Source organism: Vitis riparia, chromosome 13 (genome assembly GCF_004353265.1).
Source record: "Vitis riparia cultivar Riparia Gloire de Montpellier isolate 1030 chromosome 13, EGFV_Vit.rip_1.0, whole genome shotgun sequence".
NCBI classification, from domain to species: Eukaryota; Viridiplantae; Streptophyta; class Magnoliopsida; order Vitales; family Vitaceae; genus Vitis; species Vitis riparia.
In genome coordinates, this window is record NC_048443.1 from 22,575,235 (window position 1) to 22,598,120 (window position 22,886).

A 22,886-nucleotide genomic window follows, 5' to 3' on the forward strand; every position below is an offset into this window, starting at 1 on the left:
ATTATTGTTATTATTATTTGATAAAGACTAACTATTCATTGATATCTATTTTAAGTTCAAGCGAAGGATGAAAAATTCTTCCAAAATATAAAGAGTGATCAAAATAGAAAACCTAACAAGAGCAGCATAATAACTATATCAGGTAAGTATGAGATAACAGCATATACAAAATCTCATAAAAACCAAATTATCCTCTTTAAGAGAGTCTACTGGCCAGACAAATGGAGATTAAAAGAAATTTGCAGTCAATTTTGACTAGGTAGCCTCTTCCCCTTAAATTCCATGCTTTTTCTCCATTGTCAGGAGTACCTGCTCCATACTTTTCTATATCTTGACAAACTTATCCTGCCAGTTTATTAAAAATTCCTTAAGCTTCAAGGGCATAGCCAAGCTGCTCCTAATAGATAAAATAACAGAAGCCACAGACTCCAACCGTTTGAGTAATAAACTGAAACCTCCCTTTCAGACAAGAATCACCAGTTCACAAGTGCCCACACCCTTTTCATCAACCTGTCAACTGTTAATGTCTTCTCCTCCAACAAAACTCCTCACATAAGAGAATCTCTACAAAAGAAATGCTTCCCCCTCCATTTAAGGCTTTGAAGGACTTAACCTCAAATTCATCCTTTGCTAGGCTCCAAGTCAACCTATCCTCTCTAGTTCCAGAATCCTCACACCCCTAGAAAAGAAGATCCATCAGAAAAGAATCTACTTATTCCAAGTGCTTGTGGAAATTCCTGATAAACGTGGAATTTCCACGTCCCTTACTCTCTTCCCAACTACAGTAGTCTGCCCCCTAGAGAATCTCTATATGCTACAATCCTGAACAGATCTGCATATCAACCCTTAAGAAGGTCTGTGCACTGAGTGTTTGCTAAAATGGTCCTGTGCCCATCACCCATTTTTAGGCAAGTGACTTTCACAAAATCATCCTACCCAGGCCTAAACTTTTACCTAAGTTCCATTCCAAATGGCTCTCACCACCCCACCATCCCTCCCCCGGAATGCTCCTTTCCTCACCAATCTTGCTCCACCACCACTCTGCAATATAATTTACCCCTCCGGCACGTGAATGTCCAGTGACATTTAACCTAAAAGAGCATTGTTCAGTCAATGAAGTCTCCTGATGCCTACACCATCTTCTTGCGAGGCTGATAATCTATCCTTAATGTTACCAAATGTGGTTTTTTTTCCTACACTCAGGAAGTCCCTTATGGATCCTTTCCAATAAGTTTTTTAAATCAATTCCAGGACCAAAAATGTAGACATAAAAATACATAGGTGAACTTTATAAGGTGGCCTTAACCAGTGTCAGTTAGCCCCTTAAGAGAGATAATACGTTGTGTGATATATGATATTGCTTCTTGATTTGAACTGTTTGAGCTGTGGGTATTAGAGTCTTGCAGCATTCATGATCTCTATTCGTTGCTAGTTACTAATCTTTTGGTGCATAATAAGTGCATTTTGCTCATCCTATCTAATGGAAGTGAATTTTATGAAAGGGATGTTGCCAATTCCTCTTTCCAATGTGCCATTTCTTCCATATTAATGCGATTCTGTATTATGGACTACTGAATTTGTAGGAATGATGGCTTGCTAGCTTTTGTGGAGAACTTTGTGAAGGACCACTTTTTACCAACGATGTTTGTAGATTACCGAAAAGGCGTACAGCAAGCTATATCAAGCAAGTTCTACAACCTCCTACATTGGCATTATTTATTGAACTGCCAAACATGCATTAATATTCATCCAATTATTCAATTTATTTGAAATCTGAAAATACATTTATGGGTATCATCATCATCAATGGGTTAGATTTGTTTGTTTAAAGTTGCTCTCTCAAGAGTTAAGGAATACAGTCCCACTAGGAGGCCCTTTTAGGCCTTAACTAGAGTTTGATATGAACACAATGTGTTCATCCATATCATTTCAAAAGGAATACATTATGTTCAACCATATTATTTAAAAAATGTGTTATATAGATATGAAAGCAAGCGCTAGAGATAGTAAACAATAAAAAGAACATATTTCTTCTGGTCTATGATGTGGCTCAAACTTGGAACCTTCCACATTCCCACCTAAATCCCTTATCACTTGAGTCAAGCCTCAAGGGCTTAAAGTAAATATTTACATAAATATCAACATAAGCACCAACGGCAGTGATAAAAAAGAACAAAATTGGAGTTTAATTGTCAAGCTGATGTTGGCATTGATCATATAGACCCTTCATTATTGGACAATGGAGCAATGATGCTGAATTAGATAGAACTAACATTCATTTGGGTTGAGACAATACCTATCATTTTGGATGATTGGTGTAGAGAGTTTTAATTTTTAGTTTTTTACAGGTCCGGCTGCATTTCGGCCACGGTCACATGCTGCTTCTACTTATAGTCCATTGGTTGAGAAGGGTCGGCCTGTCTTACAAGGACTTTTGGCTATAGATTTCTTGGCAAAAGAGGTAAAGTGAAATTTTTGTCTTCCCTATTTTGGAGGGGGGTAATTTTCCTAATATGATCAATTTAATGAAATGTGGATTGACATGTTTATACAGTGAAGTTTCACTTCTTTTGCTCTGCTCTGTAAATAAATAGTTTCTCTTATCAGTTATTTTTACAGTAAGCCTACATAAATTTACTGATTGTATTTTACTCTAGGTGCTTGGTTGGGCTCAAGCAATGCCTAAATTTGCTGGTGACCTTGTGAAGTATGTGCAGACTTTCCTTGAACGAACCTATGAAAGATGTCGGACATCCTACATGGAGGCATGGATTTTATTCTATACCCTTGTGTATTTCCTTGGAATATCATTGCTTGGTTTCATGTTTTATTATATTTTTTGACTTTCTGGACTTCTTATACCATGTTCTGTTCTTCTGCCCTAGTTTTAGCTTGTAATTTGCTAAATTGTATCTGTTCTTGCAGATTTGCTTTTAGTTCATATTGCACATAATTATTTAACTACAAAACAATAAATCTTTCTATATACTGAATCTAAGTTAACCAACACTACATCATACACAATACTTAAGGTTTTAAGTGTTAATTTCATCCTTGACCCACATTCTTTTCTTTCTGTCCTTGTACCCTTGTGACAGCTTCAACTTGATCAAATAACTATTTTATTTCCTAAGGGATCCCACATTTTTTCAAATAAAATTGATACCAAGTGGAGGTATTTTCTTCTCTATATAATGAGTCATCTGTAGGTTAAGAATTTTTGGAACCCTCTCCTAGAGTTTCTTTATTTAAAGCATAAGTTTGACAGTTGTATGCCATGATTCTTGGTCTTGGTATGTTTTTGTTCTCATAAGGTTGTTTATTGTTGAAAGCTCGATTTGTGCAGAAGTTAAGATTCTTTTAACTGGTTAATGCCTCTATTGTTGGCCATATCTATGAGAAGTTAGGATACATGAAATCGGCTTGTCTAGTATGGAAATTTTCATGCTTGATTGTGGAATGTGAGCTAAAGAATAAAAGAAAGAAAAGAAGAATATCCAAATCCAGAGAAAATTCAAAAAGGCTGTGATAGAATGGACATAATCATGGCTCAAGCTGCTCTAGATTGATGTTTGGCTGGCTGTTCAAGATTCCTAAAATGGTTCCTTCATCTTGTGCTCAATGGGCCATTGAAATTTCCAAAGTTTGACAAAATAGGCAAATTCAGATCAAGGGTCAAACTTTAATTTTGAACAGATCTTCTAGTTATAGATGACATGTAATCTGACCAAAAGAAAGAGAGATCTAGAAACTAGATCCAAACAAAAAGAAAATAAGTATTATCATAGTTGGAATACAAAATAAAAATAAAAATTAAGGTCATATGGAGAGGAAGCTTGAAATACTTGCTATTAGCATGTCTCTCGGTTTATTCCTCTCAATTGGAAGTTTAGAACTTATATATTCTCAATGCATAAAAAATTTAATTTCTATAGCGCCCTAATGGAATGAGATTATATGTGATTCAGGTTAGCCCAAAGAGTGGATATGATCTTGATAATATTTTCTCAAATTTTCACAAACTCAATGAACAAATGGAAAAAAAATCACTATGTCTTGACCTTTTCAAGTGAAATGCCCCATTAGGTTGTACACCCCCTCCACTATAGTGGAGAAAGGAGGGGAGAGGGGGTTTGTTTGGGAGGATAGATTAGCAACTAAATAACCTATAAATGTGTGTCTAAATGGAAACAATAAACAAGGTGTAGACAGTTTTGAGGAAGTAACCAATTATTTTTTGATCAGAAACGAAGAAAATTATATTAATAGAAGAAAAGAAACAAGAGAAAGAAGAGATACAAGAGAAAGAGAAGAAAACAAGAGAAGGATGAGAGGTCCTTCCCACAAAAACAAAAACTAAACAAAGTAGAAACCACCCAACTTTAGAAAACTAAAAACAAAGGGAAACCCCAACATTATCAAACTTTTGAAGCGCAAACTGCAACCCAGTTGAGTTGTAAAACACTTAGAGGAACTCCTCTAAAAATTGCAGTACAAGAGCCCCAAAGAGAGGAAAAGAACAGAATTAAGTCCTATAACATCTCTTCCGTTCTTCCCTTGTCCTAAAAAATCCTATTGTTTCTCTCTTGCCACACCATCCATAACAAAGTAAGGCAAGCGATTTGCCAAAGTGTCTTGCCTCTTAATGAATTTCCCAAACCTTTAAAAACAATAACCAACATGTCCTCAATACTCCTTGGAGGGACCTAAGCCAACCCTGCTAGATTGAACAACTTGTGCCAGAGTCCAATGGTAACAGGACAATGAAGAAAAAGGTGGTGGATCGATTCTCCATTTCCTTTGCAAAGAATGCACCATTGAGGACAGAGAGATTTGTAGGGTCTTCTCAATTGCAACTTGTCATTGGTGTTTACCTTCCCATGTACTATTAACTAAGCGAGGGTCTTAACCTTTGAGGGGGCTTTTGAGCTCCACAAGAACTTGGCCGGAAGGAACAAGATAGGATTTGAGACTTTTGACAAGGCTAATAAAAAAGATTTCACTGAAAACAAGTCTAATAATGACAAGGACCACGCTCTTGAATCTGCCAAAGAAGGAGAGAAAAACACTGAACTAAGGGAGGACATTAATCTCTGAAGGAGATCAATTTCTGAATCAGTAAGATTGCGACGAAAATTAAAGTTCCAAGATAGTGGAAAGGAATTGCCAAGGACATTTGAGACAGTGAGGTTTTTCACAGAAATAACTCTATAAAGAACAGCAAATTGAGAGCACAAAGTTTGGTTACCCCACCAAAGATCTTCCCAAAAATGAATTCTCTCCCCATTCCCCACCACTAGGCGGACAAAAGGGGAAAAATTCTGGAAAACTTGAGCAATAGCCTTCCAAGGATATCTGTGTGACCATCTAACCACCATGTTGGCGTCCCATCCATTAGGATGTATCCCATAAATACTCGCAATAACCTTATGCCAAAGACCACTCATTTCTCTAGGGAACCTCCAAAGCCATTTCCCTAAAAGAGTAATATTTCTCAAAGAAGTCTTCCCAAAACCCAAACCTCCCAACTCCTTTGGTCTACTAACAACATCTCATTTGATAAGATGATCTTTCTTCCCTTCCCCCGCCCTAGACCAAAGAAAATCCCTCTGCAGCTTCTCAATCTTTGAGGCTATTGACCCTTTCAAAGCTGATAGGACTGAGAAGTAGGACGCAAGATGGAGGAGACAGAAAGAAAAAGAGTAAGAAAGAGAGAGAGTGAGAGCACGGGAGGAGAGGGAGAGTGGCTGCGTGCGAGTGAGGATGAAGAGAAAGTTTTCCGATCGGGGTCATGGAAACTAGTGAGAGGGAGTAGCTTCGGAGTGGAGTTGAAGTCGTTCGAAGTTGAAGTAGAGGAGAAGAAAGGTAGATTGCAAGCCATTATTGTGGAAAGGAAAAGAGGGATCTCCTCATGGGTCAAGCTAGGATCGGAGAACCTAGGGTTCTTTCTAGACAACCTGTGGTTTTGCATAGAAGACACGAGTACCGGAAAATGGGAAAGAAGTTGGAAGGAAAACAGGAGGTCCTATTTGCTGGTGCGTGATGAGAACAAGGGGGAGTGTTTTCTCCGGTTGGGCGTCGTAGATCCGAAGAAAAAAAGCTTTAACATCTTTATCCCCAAAGGCAGAGGGGTAAGTGATGGTTGGTCTTCAATGGCAGAGACATTGCGAAGCTTGGGGCTAGTCTACGAAAGGAAGGAAAGCCAGTAGGTCGAGGCGACGCTGCTGAAACCCCAGTTGGTAAAATCTTTTGTGAAGGTGGTCCAGATGCCGAGGAATAAGGGTAGAGCAGTGGTGAGGGTGGAGGTTAGAAAAGAGGAGCTGGGCAGAAATTTGAACAAGCTGGGCCATTACCTCGTTGGGTTCTGAAACCCTAGCTTAGAGAGAGGTGAGAAGCTAAGAAAGCTCTTAGCCATGGAAGAATCTCAGTAGGGGGGCTTCTCCTGCTCGTGGAGAGATGGAGTCTCGAGACGGGGTGTTTGGTGGAAGGAGAGAAAAGACGCGAGGCCTAGGTGAGAATTGTGGGATTACCCGTTTCATTATGGGATAGAGCCATTCTGAGAAGAGTAGGGGAGGAATGCGGGGGTTTTTTTGGTAGTTGACACCCAAACAGAGAAGTTGGAAGAATTGCAGTGGGCTAGGATTTTGGTGAAGGTAAACGGCGAGGAGCTTCCTAATGTGGTGGAGATCTAGGTGGAAGAGGTTTGTTACTCGTTAACTTTGTGGTGGGAGGTTAGGCCGTTAATAAGGTTTTTTCCAGCCGGTAAGTGCGGGAAGGAAGTCGGAGCAGGATAAGAGGTTGGGGGTGAGGGTTCTTTACTCGCGGGTAAGCGCGTGGTGGAGGTGGATGAAGGCTCTAGGCTCTGGTTCAGATTGCCGACGGGACGCGGGGGCAGATGAGCGGGTCGGGGCGTCCTTCGGATCCTTCTCAGAGCCTTGATGGGTCATCGGGCCGGTTTCTTGGAGGTCTGTAGTTGCTGGGTGGGCTGTCTAAGTTGGGCCCAATAGAGGAATCGTTTACTCCAACTTTTGGGCTTGTTGGGCCAGTCCCAACTTTGATTGCTTCGATGGAGGCTGGGCTGGTTAGGCCAGTGTCTCAGCCTTTGGTTGAGGAGTCTGGGCCGAAGTTTAGAGGCCCCTCCCAGCCCTCGCTTGAGGCCAGAGCCCAAGGTGGTGGGATCCTTTTCTCGGTTATGTCTGGCCCAAGCTCTTTGGGGTGTCCAAACTCAGAATCCACTAATTTCTGGGTGAAGGATGGCTTGCAAAAGCAAGTTGAAGCTGAACTCCATTCCGAGGTGAGATCGCTAACTGACCATGCTTTGCTTGAGGAAGCCTTGAGGTATGGGATTGTCTCTGACCCTAAAGGAAATTTTGATTTTGGGCTCTCTTCTTCCTTTTTTTTTTTCGGTCGGACTCCAGAGGGGGAGTATTACGACTATTCAAGGGCTGTTTGTGAGACAGTGCAAGGGGAAATACTGTTACGCATGATCAATGCCCCGGGGCTTATAGAGGATGAGATAGTCATTTGTTGGGAGTTTATGGAGATTAGTAACGGATGTAATGAGGAAAGAAGAGCAGAGTGGAGCTCAATTCGAACTAAGCCTCAAGAAGCGAGAGGCTAGGAGGAGATCAGTTGGGAGGAAAGTGATCTGGCAAGGTTCAACAAGTTCTTGGGATTTCTGACAAAGGGTTTGGAAAAGGATATGTTGGATTTTTTGGTTAAAATTAGAAAAAGAAGGGAAAGTATTCGCAACAAAACTCTATTGGAGAAATCTAAATTCGAAAGGGAATTAAAAAGACTGGAATGTTCCATTAACTACGAAAGGGGGAAAAAACATAAATTTGGTTTGCAAAGAAGAGGGTGCCAGATCATGGAAGTCCAATGAAGTTAAGGCTTCTGAGTTGGAATGTTCGTGGAGTTAATGGCAGCTCCAAAAGGAAGGTGGTTAAAGCCCTGATTAGAAGTCAGAGGGTGGACTTGTTCTGCCTCCAGGGGACAAAAATTCAGGCAATGTCGGAGGGTGTGGTGAGAAGCTTGGGCATTGGAAGATTCCTAGATTGGGGTGCCTTGGATGCTTTTGGAGCTGCGGGGGGGGGGGGGGGGGGGGGGGATTTTGATCTGTTGGGATAAAATGACACTTTATGTGCTTGAGATGGAGGTGGGTTAATTTTCAATTTTCTGTAGATTCAGGAATGTGGAGGATGGGTTCGTTTGGATGTTCACAGGAGTGTACGAGCCTTTCTCTAGAGAGGAAAGGGGTTGGTTGTGGGAGGAGTTAGGGGCGATAAGAGGCTTGTGAAATGATCCCTGGTGTTTAGGGGGTGACTTCAACGTCATCCTCTCCCAAAGGGAAAGGAGTAGGCAGGGAAGGCTAACTGGTGCGATGAGAAGGTTCGCTCAGATTGTTGACGAGTTAGAGCTTCTTGACCTTCCTATGCAAGGGGGTTTGCTTACTTGGAATGGGGGTATGAATAATCAGTGGTGGGCAAGACTGGATAGATTCTTAGTGACTCAGAATTGGCTTGATCAATTCAGTGGGATTGTCCAAAGCAGACTGCCTAGACCGACTTCGGACCACTTTCCCATTCTGTTGGAGGGCGGTGGGTTGAGGAGGGGTCCTTCCCCGTTTAGGTTTGAAAATACGTGGCTTAAAGTGGATGGCTTTATCGACCTCATTTGGGGTTGGTGGTAGGGGATTGTGGTGAGAGGGAATGCTAGCTTCAGGCTGGCTACTAAGTTGAAAGAGTTGAAGCAAAGAATCAAAGTCTGGAATAGGGACATGTTTGGAAGGTGGGAAGTCAATAGAAATTCAGCTCTTCAACAAGTTGAATTATGGGATGGGGTGGAAAGCGAGAGGAGCCTCTCAAAAGGGGAAACTAAGCTGAAAAAAGAAGCTAAGGAAACCTATAAAAAGTGGGTCCTGCTGGAAGAAACCCATTGGAGACAATTATCTAGGGAGCTGTGGTTAAAGGAAGGGGATAGGAACACAGACTTCTTTCACAGGATGGCAAACGCCCACCGAAGAAATAATTCCTTGGATAGAATTAAGATTAACGGGGTGTGGTTGACTGAGGAACAGGAGGTGAGGGAGGGGGTTGTTAATGCTTTTCAGCAGTTGCTCTTGGAAGAGCAAGGTTGGAGAGCGGACATGGAGGGGCTGCATCTCCATCTTCTGAATTTCCAAGAAGCTGAAAATTTGGAAGTGCCCTTCTCTGAGGAAGAAATCCATTCTGCCTTGTTGGAGTTGAATGGTGACAAAGCTCCTGGCCCGGATGGTTTCACAGTGGCTTTTTGGCAAGCGTGTTAGGATTTTGTGAAGGAGGAAATCTTGGAGTTGTTCAAGGAGTTTTATGATCAAAGATCCTTTGCCAAAAGCTTGAGCACTACTTTCTAGGTTCTTATTCCAAAGAAAGGGGGTGTTGAGGACTTGGGGGATTTTCGGCCCATTAGCTTTCTAGGGGGTTTGTACAAGTTGTTGGCTAAGGTGTCAAAATATTGTGTGAATGACCGAATACCTTGGCCTTGAGTTTTGTATATTATATATAGACTTTACAAGGATGCTTTACATGGAAAGCAAATAAAAAACAAATAAATTACAGCATGATTCTAGCTCTATACATGTAAACTATAATCTATCAAATAATATATGCTAACTGTACAGAATAATCAATGGAGAAATAAGGAAATATTGTGGGCTAAAATAAGGAAAGAAGGGTGGACTAAATTAAGGAAGGTGTGGACAGCAAGTGTGGGCTAAAATATGGAAGGTGTGGAGGGCTAAAATAAGGAAGGTGTGGAGGGCTAAAATAAGGAAGGTATGGACAGCAAGTGTGGGCTAAAATATGGAAGGTGTGGAGGGCTAAAATAAGGAAGGTGTGAAGGGCTAAAATAAGGAAGGTGTGGACAGCAAAGCTGTCCTTTGACAGCCCCCCTCAAATTGATGCAGGTTGATCAACAAGCATCAATTTGCTACTTAGCAAGCAATGTCGATGACGAGGGAGAGCCTTGGTGAAGATATCAGCTATTTGTAAGTCGGTGGAAATATGTGGAAGAGTGATAACACGAGCTTCAAAGGCTTCACGGATAGAGTGACAGTCTACTTCAATATGCTTTGTGCGCTCATGATAGACAGGATTGGCCGTGATCTGAATAGCGCTTGTATTATCGACATGTAGAGGTGTAGGATCGGTCTCAGAAAAATCTAACTCCGCAAGCAAACCTCGAAGCCAAATGATTTCAGAACAAGCAAGAGACATCGCCCGGTACTCAGATTCTGTAGATGACTTAGAGACTCTGTCTTGCTTCTTACTTTTCCAAGATATCAATGCATCACCTAAGAACACACACCAACCAGTGATGGAGCGACGGGTATCCGCACAACCAGCCCAATCAGCATCACTATAAGCAGCAAGGCGAGTAGAATTGCCTGCAGGGAAGAACAAGCCACGAGTAGAAGTGCCTTGAACATAGCGTATGATCCTACGAACGGCAGCCAAATGAAGATGACGAGGAGTCTGAAGGAACTGGCTGACTTGCTGTACAGCAAAAGAAATGTCCGGTCTAGTAATGGTGAGATAAACAAGGCTACCCACCAACTTCCTGTATAAACTGGGATCAGCAAGTAAGTCGCCCTCCTCTTTGCGAAGCTTGACATTTAATTCCATGGGAGTATCAACAGAAGTAGCCCCTTGTAGACCAGCTGTAGCCACTAAGTCACTCGCATACTTATGTTGATTGAGGGAAATACCAGAGGGACTATGATGCACCTCAAGACCAAGAAAATATGTGAGAGACCCAAGATCTTTCATATGAAAGGACTCGGAGAGATGAGTTTTGAGCTGACCAAGTAAAGCAGAATCGGAACCAGTGATCACAATATCATCAACATAAACCAAAAGAACAACAATACCCATGTCTGATTTCCGAAGAAACAAGGAAGTGTCATACTTGCTCTGCCTGAATGAAAATTGTAATAAAGTGGTGCGGAATTTATCAAACCAGGCTCTCGGAGCCTGTTTGAGACCATAAAGAGAGCGACGAAGCTTACACACATGTGAAGTCGGAGAGGGAAACAATCCCGGGGGTGGCTTCATATAAATACACTCTTTAAGATCCCCATGAAGAAAAGCATTTTTTACATCCATCTGATGTAGTGGCCAATCACTGGAAGCAGCAAGAGCTAGAATCGTACGAACAGTAGTCATTTTAGCCACAGGAGCAAAGGTCTCTTCATAATTGACACCATATTCCTGATTATTCCCAAGTGCAACAAGCCGAGCTTTGTAACGATCCAAACTTCCATCAGATCGGACCTTGACTGAGTAAACCCATTTGCAACCCAGAGGAACAATAGTGGAGGACAGGGCTCAATGTCCCAAGTGTGATTGGCCTCTAGAGCGGCAATTTCTTCCTGCATAGCTTGTCGCCAACAATCATGCTTAGCAGCATGTGAGTAGCATGTGGGAATATCAAATTTGGACAATGCAGCAGTAAGGGCTGAAATAGAATTGCCAGAACTGGAAGAGGGAAATCCATACCTATTCGGAGGTACAGACACTCGAGAAGAGCGACGTACTGAAGGTGCTGCAACTGACTGCATCTGGAGCGTGGTAGGATCAGATATCGGGTGAGCCACTGAAAGAGACTGTGGGCGGGAGCGTCTCGTATACACAATACCTGGTTGAAAGCGAGAACTGACTGGATGAAGATCTGAGAACTGTTGCTCAAAGGAGGGAAGGACCACAGTAGAAGAGGATGACACAGTAGAAGAGGATATAGGAAAGAAATGTTGATTTTCAAAGAAATAACATTCCTAGAAATACGTGTACGATGTAATGTAGGATCATAGCAAACAAATCCCTTTTGACACATATTATATCCCAAGAAGCACATCGAACAGATTGAGCAGATAATTTATGTCGCTCATGAGGAGGTAAATGAACAAAACATACACAACCAAAAATACGAAGGTGATCATAACTAGGTTGCTTAGCAAATAAGCGGAAATAGGGAGACTCCATATGTAGGACTTGAGAAGGTAAACGATTAATTAAGTGAGTAGCAGTTTTTAGAGCCTCTACCCAAAACATGGATGGAACAGAAGATTCTAACAAGAGAGTACGTACCACATCTAAAAGATGACGATTTTTTGCGTTCGGCAACTCCATTTTGTTGAGGAGTAGAGGACATGAACGTTGATGAATAATACCCTTAGAAGCCAAGAATGCTTGAAACTCAATAGACAAATACTCACCACCGGAATCTGTGCGTAATGTCTTAATAGAAGTAGAAAATTGATTGTCAACATACGCTAAAACTCAGTGAAAGTACGAAAGACCTCAGATTTAGAGCGAAGAAAGTAGACCCAAGTAAATCTGCTATGATCATCAATGAAAGTCACATAATATTTAAATTTCTCATGTGAACTAACCGGGGAAGGTCCCCAAACATCACTATGGATAAGATCAAAGCAATGAGATGCTCTACTTGCATGCAAAGGGAAGGGAAGAGTTTACTTTTACCAAGTTTGCAAGAATCACACTCAAGAGATAAAGAATAACGATCCTTATTACCAGGTAAATCAGAGTTCAATACATGAGATAAGATTTGAGTATTGGGATGGCCTAAACGACGATGCCACACCATACTAAGATCTGAAACATTATTACAAGCAAAAGACTTAATAGAAGAAAGTGGAGAAAAATCTGGAACAGGTAAAATAGTGGAAACAAGCGCCCACTTTAGGTCCCTTTGCGATCGGCTTCCCCGTTACCTGGTCCTGCACAACACAACCATTACCAGAAAAATTAACAGCACAATTGTTATCAACTAATTGGCCAACAGAAATAAGATTCGTGGAAAGCTGAGGAGCAAGAAACACGTCAGTGAACTTAGAGGAGGCATCGCCGATAGCAGCTATGGGCAAAGAGCTGCCATTGGCAGTCTGAATGGAAGATTGACCAGCGTAGGGCCGAACATGACACAAAGCGGTGGGATTATTAGTCATGTGATTAGAGGCCCCGAGTCCACGTACCAGAGTTTAGTAGAATTGTTACCTTGAAACCCCATTGCTGATAATGCTGAAATTAATATCTGTTGCACCATTTCTGGGGTGCAGTAATCTGGTGCAGGAGGTGCAGGAATAGAGCACGCAGCTGAAGGAGAGTCGTCTGTTGCAGAAGTTGCTACAGGAGGGATAATAACCGAAGTCTGAAATGCGTGGGCCTGACGATTCTGGGGGCGAATACGACATTCTTTGATAATGTGACCCTTCTTCTTGCAATAAGAACAAAACTTCTTAGGGCAAGTGGCAGCAATATGCCCATATTCCTTGCAGCAAAAACACTGCAAGTTTTTAGAATGCATAGGTGGTCCGCGGCCTTGGGCAGCATAAGCTACAGTTGTCGTCCCGGAACTGCCATGAGATTGCTCCAAAATAGCTTGAGTACTAAGGCGTTGCTCTTCGCGAAGTAACTCACCAAAACAAATATCAAGAGAGGGAACAGGAGATCTATTCAGTAAAGAGGAGCGGACAGATTCATATTCCGGACGTAGTTTCATAAGAAACTGATCACGCCGGGTAGTCGCGTGAATAGTCTGAATAGTTGAAAGAGCAGCAATAGGAACATCCGCTGTAACCAAATCAGCATATTCATGCCAAAGAGTCAGAAATGCTGAGTAGTAGTCCTGGATGGAAAGACTACCATGTTGAAACGTGGCAATCGCATGTTCTAATTGAAAGCGACGAGCATCGTTATCCTGATGATAAACTTTCTTCAAATAAGCCCACATAGATTGAGCAGAGCGATGGGGCCGCAAGTGGGTGACAATATGAGGCTCCACTGAACCAAGAAGCCAAGACATGATGCGTGCATCAAGCACAGCCCATGAAGGAGAAGACCCAACATCCTGAGATTTGTCAAAAGTTGATGGTTTTTCAACATCCGTGCCATCAATATGACCCCAAAGGTCTTTTCCCTTGAGAAAAAGTTCAAATTGAAATGCCCAGGTAGAATAATTTATGCCTGTAAACTTAACACACAGAGGTGCGGAATCCATAGAAAATAAATAGACTTGACCGAAAAAAAATAGAACCCGAGACAAAAGGATGGACCAAAAAAAATCCTAGAAGAAAACTGAACAACCACAGAAATACTGAGAAAAATGGTTGTGGTTGGGTGCAGCACGGATCAACACAGACTTGACCGAAAGATACGAGAGGCACCTCCGAAACCGAAAAGACAGAAAAGAATTTGAGGGAAGAAAAATTAGCAACCTTGCTCTGATACATGTCAAAATATTGTGTGAATGACCGAATACCTTGGCCTTGAGTTTTGTATATTATATATAGACTTTACAAGGATGCTTTACATGGAAAGCAAATAAAAAACAAATAAATTACAGCATGATTCTAGCTCTATACATGTAAACTATAATCTATCAAATAATATATGCTAACTGTACAGAATAATCAATGGAGAAATAAGGAAATATTGTGGGCTAAAATAAGGAAAGAAGGGTGGACTAAATTAAGGAAGGTGTGGACAGCAAGTGTGGGCTAAAATAAGGAAGGTGTGGAGGGCTAAAATAAGGAAGGTATGGACAGCAAGTGTGGGCTAAAATATGGAAGGTGTGGAGGGCTAAAATAAGGAAGGTGTGAAGGGATAAAATAAGGAAGGTGTGGACAGCAAAGCTGTCCTTTGACATAAGGTGCTAGCCAATAGGCTGAAAAAGGTTTTAGGAAAGGTGGTTTCCGAGGATCAAAACGCGTTTGTGAAGGGTAGACAAATTTTGGATGCCTCGCTTATAGCTAATGAGGTGGTTGACTTTTGGCAAAAACGAAAGAGAAAGGGCTGATTTGTAAATTGGACATTGAAAAAGCCTATGACAACATAAATTGGAGTTTTCTAATGAAGGTTTTGCATAAGATGGGCTTTGGGTCTCGGTGGATGGAGTGGATTTGGCGATGCATCTCAACTGCCAAGTTCTTTGTTCTGGTCAATGGGGTGCCTACAGGCTTCTTTTCAAGCACTAAGGGGTTGCGTCAAGGAGACCCTCTTTCTCCTTACCTTTTTGTGTTGGGAATGGAAGTGCTAAGTGCGCTTTTAAGAAGGGCTGCGGATGGGGGGTTCATTTCAGGCTGTAAGCTTCGGGGGGAGGAAGGATGGAGTTAAATGTGTCCCATTTACTCTTTGCTGATGATACAATCATATTTTGTGAAGCAAGGAAAGAGAATCTAACTTTCTTGAGTTGGACTTTGGCTTGGTTTGAGGCTGCTTCCGATTTAAGGATCAATCTGGCCAAAAGCTAATTTTTTCCAATTAGAGAGGTGGAAGAGATTGAGGAAATGGCAGTGGAGCTAGGGTGTAGGGTGGGGTCTTTGCCCACTGTTTATTTGGGGCTGCCTTTAGGAGCCTATCACAAGACTCTTTCTATGTGGGATGGGGTGGAAGAGAGAACGAGGAGAAGATTAGCCTTGTGGAAAAGACAATATATTTCCAAGGGCGGGAGAATCATCCTTATTAAGAGCACGTTGGCTAGCATGCCGATTTACCAATTGTCCCTTTTTCGAATGCCCAAGATTGTAGCAAAAAGGCTGAAAAAATTACAAAGAGACTTCCTTTGGGGAGGGGGAAGCTTGGAAAGGAAAGTCCACTTAATCAATCGGGAGGTGGTGTGCGCTCAAAAGGAGAAGGGTGGTCTAGGCTTAAGGAAGATTATCCTTCTGAACAAGGCCTTGCTAGGAAAATGGGTTTGGAGATTTGCCATTGAAAAGGATAATCTTTGGAAGAAGGTGCTGTTGGTGAAGTATGGCCAGGAGGGTTTTGGATTGAGGACTAATGAGGTTCGTGGGATGTATGGAGTGGGGGTTTGGAATGAGATTTTGAAGGAGGCTTGCTGGTGCTGGGATAATTTCCAATTTAAAGTGGGCAAAGGGACCAAAATTAAGTTTTGGACTGATCATTGGTGTGACAATGCAGCGTTGTCCCAAATCTTCCCCCAGTTATTTACTTTGGCGGTCCATAGGAATGCAACGGTTAATGAAGTGTGGGATTCTAGCTATGGTCAAGGAGGTTGGAACCTCAGATTTTCTAGATACTTTAATGATTGGGAGTTGGATTTGATAGGGGAGTTGCTGATTTTGTTGAGGGATTGCAGGGTATCTTCAGAGGAGGATTCAGTTTTTTGGAAAGGTGGGGGAAGTGGTATTTTTGGGGTTAAGGACGCTTATATTATGCTGGTCACTCCCAATGACTTCGCTTTCCCGAAGAAGAACATTTAGGTGGATAAGGCTCCAACCAAAGTTGCTTTTTTTACTTGGGAGGCCACTTGAGGGAAGATTCTCACCCTGGATAGGCTTCAAAAACGGGGATGGCAGCTCCCCAATCGTTGTTTTTTGTGTGGTTGTGAAGAAGAAACTGTAAATCATATTCTTTTACACTGTACAGTGGTCAGGGTCCTCTGGGAGATCATACTCGCCTTGTTTGGGGTTCCGTGGGTGTTCCCAGAGACAGTTAAAGAGGTGTTGTTCAGTTGGAAGGGCCCTTTTGTGGGGAAAAAAAGGAAAAAGATTTGGAATTCCATTCTGTTGTGTATTTTTTGGACGGTTTGGAAGGAGAGGAATAGGTTAGCTTTTGAGAAAGGGGGGGGGGGGGGGATCTTTAGCTATTCAGAAGCTCAAAAATTCTTTTGATTGTAATTTGTGGAGTTGGGCTCGGGTGTACATTGGTGAGGAGTCCTTGTCTCTCTTAGGCTTTTTGGAGTGGCTAGCGTCCACTTAAGGGCTGGTGAGGTTGTTTGTTTTTTGTGTTTTTTGTTTTAGGCTACTGTGTATACTCCCTGTATGCCTTGTGGCTTTTTGCCGTTTCTTAATCTATTGCTTGCTTATTCATCAAAAAAAAAAAAAAATCTTTGAGGCTATTGATACTGGGATTTTGAAGAGGGAGAGGAAGTAGCTAAGGATGTGAGACAGACTTGACTGAATTAAAGTAATCCTCCCTCCCAAAGACAAAAAGGCATTTTTCCAACCATCTAGCCTCAGGAAGTAACTAATTATAGGAAAAGCAAAGTACTACAATGGGACATGCTTCATAATGCAACAGTATAGTATTGGAGTGTCTGGTTAGACCTTGTAGAAAACTAAAGTAGGTTGATGATTTATCATTGGGATCACTGTAATGCAATTTGAAGATATGGTTCCTAATAGGTGTATGACATACATCAACAATAAATTCTTGCATACTTCCAATTACCTTATAATTCATTCGTTTTTTTGTTTTTCCAGGCAGTTCTTGAGAAGCAGAGTTATATGCTAATTGGGAGGCATGATATTGAGAAATTGATGCGATGTGATCCAGCTAGTGCATGTTTACCAAATCCATTTGGTCAACCAAATATGGAAAGCAATGCCTCTGATGTTGATGTTGAGGTTGAAATGGAACTATGTGATTTGCTGTTGAGTTTGCGGCCGATAAAGCAGGTATTATGTTTGGAGGACATCATTTTGTTTTTGTTTTTGTTCTTTTTTTGATGGAGGACCTTTTTCCATAATTGTTGTTTTCCATTTGTAAGTAGGAGAATGCTGAGTTATAGATGAATTGTTTTTTAATGTATTGAGGCTCTTTAATGAAAATGTAAAGCTTACCCATTGGCGTTCTTTGTTCTCCTCTCTGTCATGCAGGAGAATCTAATTCGTGATGATAACAAACTTATTTTGCTGGCTTCTCTTAGTGATTCATTGGAGTATGTTGCAGACTCAATTGAAAGGCAAGTTTTTATTTCTGATTGCAGTCATGAATTTATGTTAGAGTGATCTTTTGTAAAGTCTCACTTGCAAAGTATATGGGCAAATAGTGAAGTTATGCTAGTATGGACAAGAAATATTAAACTCATATTATTATAAATATATTCATATTATCACCCTATGTTTATACTCTGTACTGAGCAAATGGCATCTGCTGCATTCTTCCATGATCTCTTTTGATTACATCTTTTGAGATCCAAGTCATTGTAATAATGAGAAAATTATGAAATGGTGTAACAACATGTGTATAACTACAATTAATAAATGCAATTGGTCAAGCATTGATGTCCTTTCCCAAGAAAAAAAGGTTTGTTGCTGTTATTTGTTTATTTATTTTAGGAAGCAATGTTATTTAATAGAAAGGGAAACTACATAAAAACATGAGTCATTATTATTATTAATTTTCTTTTGATATGCACATAAAAGCATGAGTTATTGGACATGAAGTATCCTGCTTTCAGCAGTTTGTGCTTTTTCTGAATCACACTGGGCTTTCAGTGGTGTGAATATGACTCATAATTATGACAACTGAGCAGTGAATGGTGCTGCTTTAGATTATGAAAGTCCAAACTTTATAATAATATTTCCTTTATATCGGATTGACTCTTGACCATGAATAACTTCTCCCCCCAGTACATCTCTTTATATATGTGCACATGTGGGATCATGGTTGTAATATTTTTGCTTTCATGGCATAATATCAATTTATAGGTTGGATGCAAGATTACCCAGTTAAGGTTGTGCAGCCACCACCACTGAGTAAAGAATTTCATGGTTCCCATGTTTGTCATTGTATATATTAATTTTTCTGTTGCTTCCAAGACACTACATTGTGAATTTTGATTTCTGGATCACATACTAGTATATGTTAACTGATTGACTTATGACAGTAGGCTTCTTCCTTGCCCAAGTCTTGGCTCACTGCACCAGTTTGTGCATTGAAGTCTATTAAACCTATTTTTACATTTTAATTGTGTTATATGTTTTAGGGGCATGTGCATATGCACTCCGTCTCCATTTTGGGCATTTTCTGCTAGTGATTCTCTTACTTCCTTGATCATAATTATTTTACATGAAACATTTATCTTTTTTTTTGATAAATAAAGGGCAGTATATTAATCAAAAAGAGGAAACACCAAAAACTAGTGCCCTCAAAGTATACAGGTAGTATACACACCGCCTTTCCTTACTTAGAGCCTATCTAGTTTAAAAAACTTACAAGAGAAGAAGGGGTCAAAACTAAGGAAACCTTGACCCAAGACCAAAGATTACATACGAAAGAATATTTCAATCTTTGAAGTGAAAGCTCCTCATTCCCAAAAGCTAATCTATTCCTCTCCTTCCAGACTGACCAAAATATACATAAGGGAGCCATTTGCCAAGCCTTCTTGCGACCTTTCCCCACAAACACTCCATTCCATCCAAGAAGAGTTTCCTTATCTTTGATATTTGCACTTGGGTCATGCCATAAGTATCATCAGAGGCTTGTGTTTTTCATCAGATTCTTTGTTTGAATGAATTGTACATGATGATCTTTACCCGCATGAACTTTTTAAATATATGATGGTAGATGATGTTGACATATGTTGTATTTGTCTCAATAAGGAAAAAAATGTTGTGCATACAGATGTGTGCACACATTTGTGTGTCTTTGTTTTTAAATTCTTTGAAGTAATTCTGAACATGAATTGACCTTCTGAAGAAGCATGCCTTTTGCTTACTGGGAAGGCTGCAACATAATATTCTGGAAGTATCTAGTGAAGCATGCTGTGTTATTCTGTTTCCAGTGCATGTTTGTGTAGGAGGCCCCTTGCCATTCAGCTCACAGGGACTGGGCCCTTAATATACACAATAGAATCTACCTTCTATAGATGCATAAATTTCTCAATTATGGACTCTAGCATTAATATTTGAAGCCCATTAGATCCCTGCATCTCGTCCTATATAATAGAGAACTTAGCTTTTCAAAAAATAGTGGTGGCAAGATATTAACCAAAGCTTATGTGGACCTTCTAATGCAATGTATAGGCTTGGGAATGCATCCATTAGAGCATCTAATCCAGTAGAAGAAAATGGCAAGCAGAAAATGCACCATCATACTCGAACAAGCAGTGCACCTCCTAGGAATCTGGCATCATTTGCTGATGAGTACAGGAAACTGGCAATTGATTGCCTTAAGGTTTTACGTGTAGAGATGCAATTGGAGACAATTTTCCATATGCAGGTTTGTGAAATATACATAGTTTACTAATATTTGCCTCAATTGGAAGTGAGACTTGTACTTAACTTATATAGCACTTCAATTTAAACAGGAAATGACCAGCAGGGAATACTTGGATGACCAAGATGCTGAAGAACCAGATGATTTTATTATTTCACTCACTGCACAGGTCAGTAAGTTTTCCTGCTCCTTTTTTAGGGCAAGTAGCGGCCAATATCACATTGTTGGCCCTGCAAAAGGCATGTTTATATATATTTCAACCTGTCAAAGAGTTGTTATTGCTTTTCTCTTCAGTTATCTCAAATTCTAATCAACTTATTTGTTATCAATTTGCTTGGGATGAAATTCTAATTCCTTTTCCTTGTTAAGGAACCACAAAGGTTGATTTTACTTTGGCTGACACGGTGAGGAGATTTTCAATGATTAGTGAAAAATTCAGTTGAATATATTCTTAGATGAGTGATAGTTGGGTGAGAGTTTTGGGCTTACTGTTGCACTTATGGGATAGGAAATTATTGAAGCAGATGGAGGATACTTGTGAGGGCTTTGTGGCATTTGCAGTGGGCTAGGATCTTTGATAGAAATTACAGTGAATTGCTGCCAAGGTTGTTGCATGTGGTGGTTGGTTTGTCATGCTTTGCAGTGCAATTGTGGTCGGAAATCTCAACTTGGGTGAATCAGATAGTGTTGAGGGCAAGAGAGCTGAAGGTTGAAGAAGGTAGATATGTGTTGGCATGTGTAGAGGGGAGAGTGGGCAAGGAAGTGGGGTTGGTCAAAAAGGGTGCAAAACATGTGTTTCCCGTGAAGCTGAGGCGGTTGCAAAAGACATAAGGGTTGCAGTGGCTGTAAAAGAAGTGGGAACTTTTGGCCTACTGGTAAGGAGGCTGGCTTATATCCTCTTGGGCCTAGAAAAAGAGTCTTAGTGGGCCATGGAGACTCCTCAATCTCTTGTGGATCCTTTAGAGCATTTGAACATTCCTTTAGTTGGGTAGGAGGGTTTTCTGATGGTGGACAGGGCTGATTTGTGTCGAATGAGCCTGTGCAATAATAAAGAGCTATGCCATTGCTTAATGAATGGAGCCCAATTGGATGAAGTGGGTTAGGCCAATGGTAGCTTTAGTGGAAGTGGAGGGCTAAGGGGTGGCCCATCTTTGTTTTCTTTTAAAGAAGGCAAGTCCGTAAGAGGCCTTGAGATGATGGAGTGTCTTTGGTGATAGTGGGACCTTGGGATGAAGATTTCCCTTTGCTTTAGATTTTCTTGATGCATGAAGTTGTCTTGGTGAGCGAGGTGGTGCTTGCTTCAAGGGAAGTAGCAATGTTGTTGTTTGTCGAGGAGGCCCTTTTGGCTGGGGCGACAAGGTTTAGATATTTGTACCCTTTTTCCATTTCTACGGGGGTGAGGCCTTTCCTTTTTCGAATAGGCAGTTGGTTTTTTTTTTTTTTAGTGGGGGGTTGTGGATTGAGCAATAGGGTTGAAATGGTGGAAGGGGCTATGACCACTACTATGATGGGGGACGGTTGAAGATGGCTTTTTTTAGATGGGAGCTCAGTGGAGTTTCTAGAGAATGTTCCGAGTAGTTTAAGGGGATCAGAGGTGGTTGCAAGGAGGGAGAATGAGAGTTTATTAGTGTGATATTCTGTCAGAGGTTGTTGTAAGGGGGCTTAGAGGTTCTTTTCTCAAAGGAAGAAGTATTTTCTGCCTTGTCATGTTTGAGTGGGGGGACAAAGCTCTTGGGCTAGATGGTTTGACTATAGCCTTTTGACAGCATTATTGGGGCTTTATTAAGATTAAGCAATGAGCTTTTTCAAAGAAATTTTCAAGTGGGGTTCCTTTGTAAGAAGTTTAAATGCTACATTTTTTTTTTCACTGATTCCTAATAAAGGAGATGTCGAGGATTTGAAAGATTTCAGGTCTACTAGTTGGGTGGGAGGGCTATCTAAGGTGCTAGCCAAAGTTTTGGCTAATGGGTGGGAGGGCTATCTAAGGTGCTAGCCAAAGTTTTGGCTAATAGGTTGTGGGTAAAGTAGCGTCCAACTTCCAACATGCATTTATGAAGGTTAGAAAAATTCTAGACATGGCTCATCAGCAGAAAATATGGGGAGTAGGAAGGAGGGTGGCGCTTTTGTAAGGTGAGGGAAGCATATGGGGTAGGGTTATGGAAATCCATCAAGATGGAGGGAGACTTGTTAAGCTGCAGAGTTGTCTTTTTTGGTGGGGAATGGCAGGAGGGTGAGGTTTTGGAAGGATAAGTGGTGTGGTGATGAGCCTTTGTGCATCTCTTTTCCTTCCTTGTTGTAGCTTGTTCCAAGGAGGCATGGGTGGAGGAGGTTTGGAACCATTCTTTTGAGGGTGTTAGGCCCTTCGTTTCTCTAGGCGAATCAATGATTGGGAGTTGGAAACCACAGAGCGTTACCTTCTGAGATTGCATGGGAGGAGGGTGTTCTTGGATAGGGATGATGAAGTTCTGTGGACTGAGTCCAAGTATGAGACTTTCTTTGTCAAGACCTTGTACAAGGTGTTGGAGCCAAGAAGGCAAGGTGTCTTCCCAACAAGTGGGGTTTGGAATTCGTGGGTGTAGTCGAGGGTGGTTTTCTTTGTTTGGGAGGCTACTTGGAGGAAGGTTCTAACTTTGGATCACATTCAAAGGAGAGGGTGGTCTTTGGCGAATAGATGTTTCCTATGCCTCAAAGAAGAAGAATCTGTTGATCACGGTCTCTTTCATTGTGATAGAACAAGAGTTTTATGATATCTTTTGTTCTCCTTTTTTGGTGTGTCGTGGGTGCTCCTTTCCTCGGTTAGAGAGGCTTTGCTAAGATGACATGGGTTTTTTGTGGGTAAGAAAAAGAAAAAGGCATGATGAG

At 41.2% G+C, this 22,886-nt stretch overlaps 1 protein-coding gene across 5 annotated transcripts in view; it reads left to right on the forward strand.

Moving 5' to 3' along the window:
* LOC117928567 (exocyst complex component SEC8) overlaps positions 1-22,886 on the forward strand; it is a 63,896-nt gene that overhangs the window by 33,197 nt on the left and 7,813 nt on the right. For all 5 annotated transcript variants that reach the window (XM_034848474.1, XM_034848477.1, XM_034848473.1 and 2 more), the window contains 7 exons: positions 1,584-1,684; positions 2,349-2,461; positions 2,658-2,765; positions 17,285-17,479; positions 17,681-17,766; positions 19,832-20,027; positions 20,116-20,193. In XM_034848474.1, the coding sequence (XP_034704365.1) occupies positions 1,584-1,684; positions 2,349-2,461; positions 2,658-2,765; positions 17,285-17,479; positions 17,681-17,766; positions 19,832-20,027; positions 20,116-20,193 (877 nt within the window). The remainder of the gene's footprint in view (positions 1-1,583; positions 1,685-2,348; positions 2,462-2,657; positions 2,766-17,284; positions 17,480-17,680; positions 17,767-19,831; positions 20,028-20,115; positions 20,194-22,886) is intronic.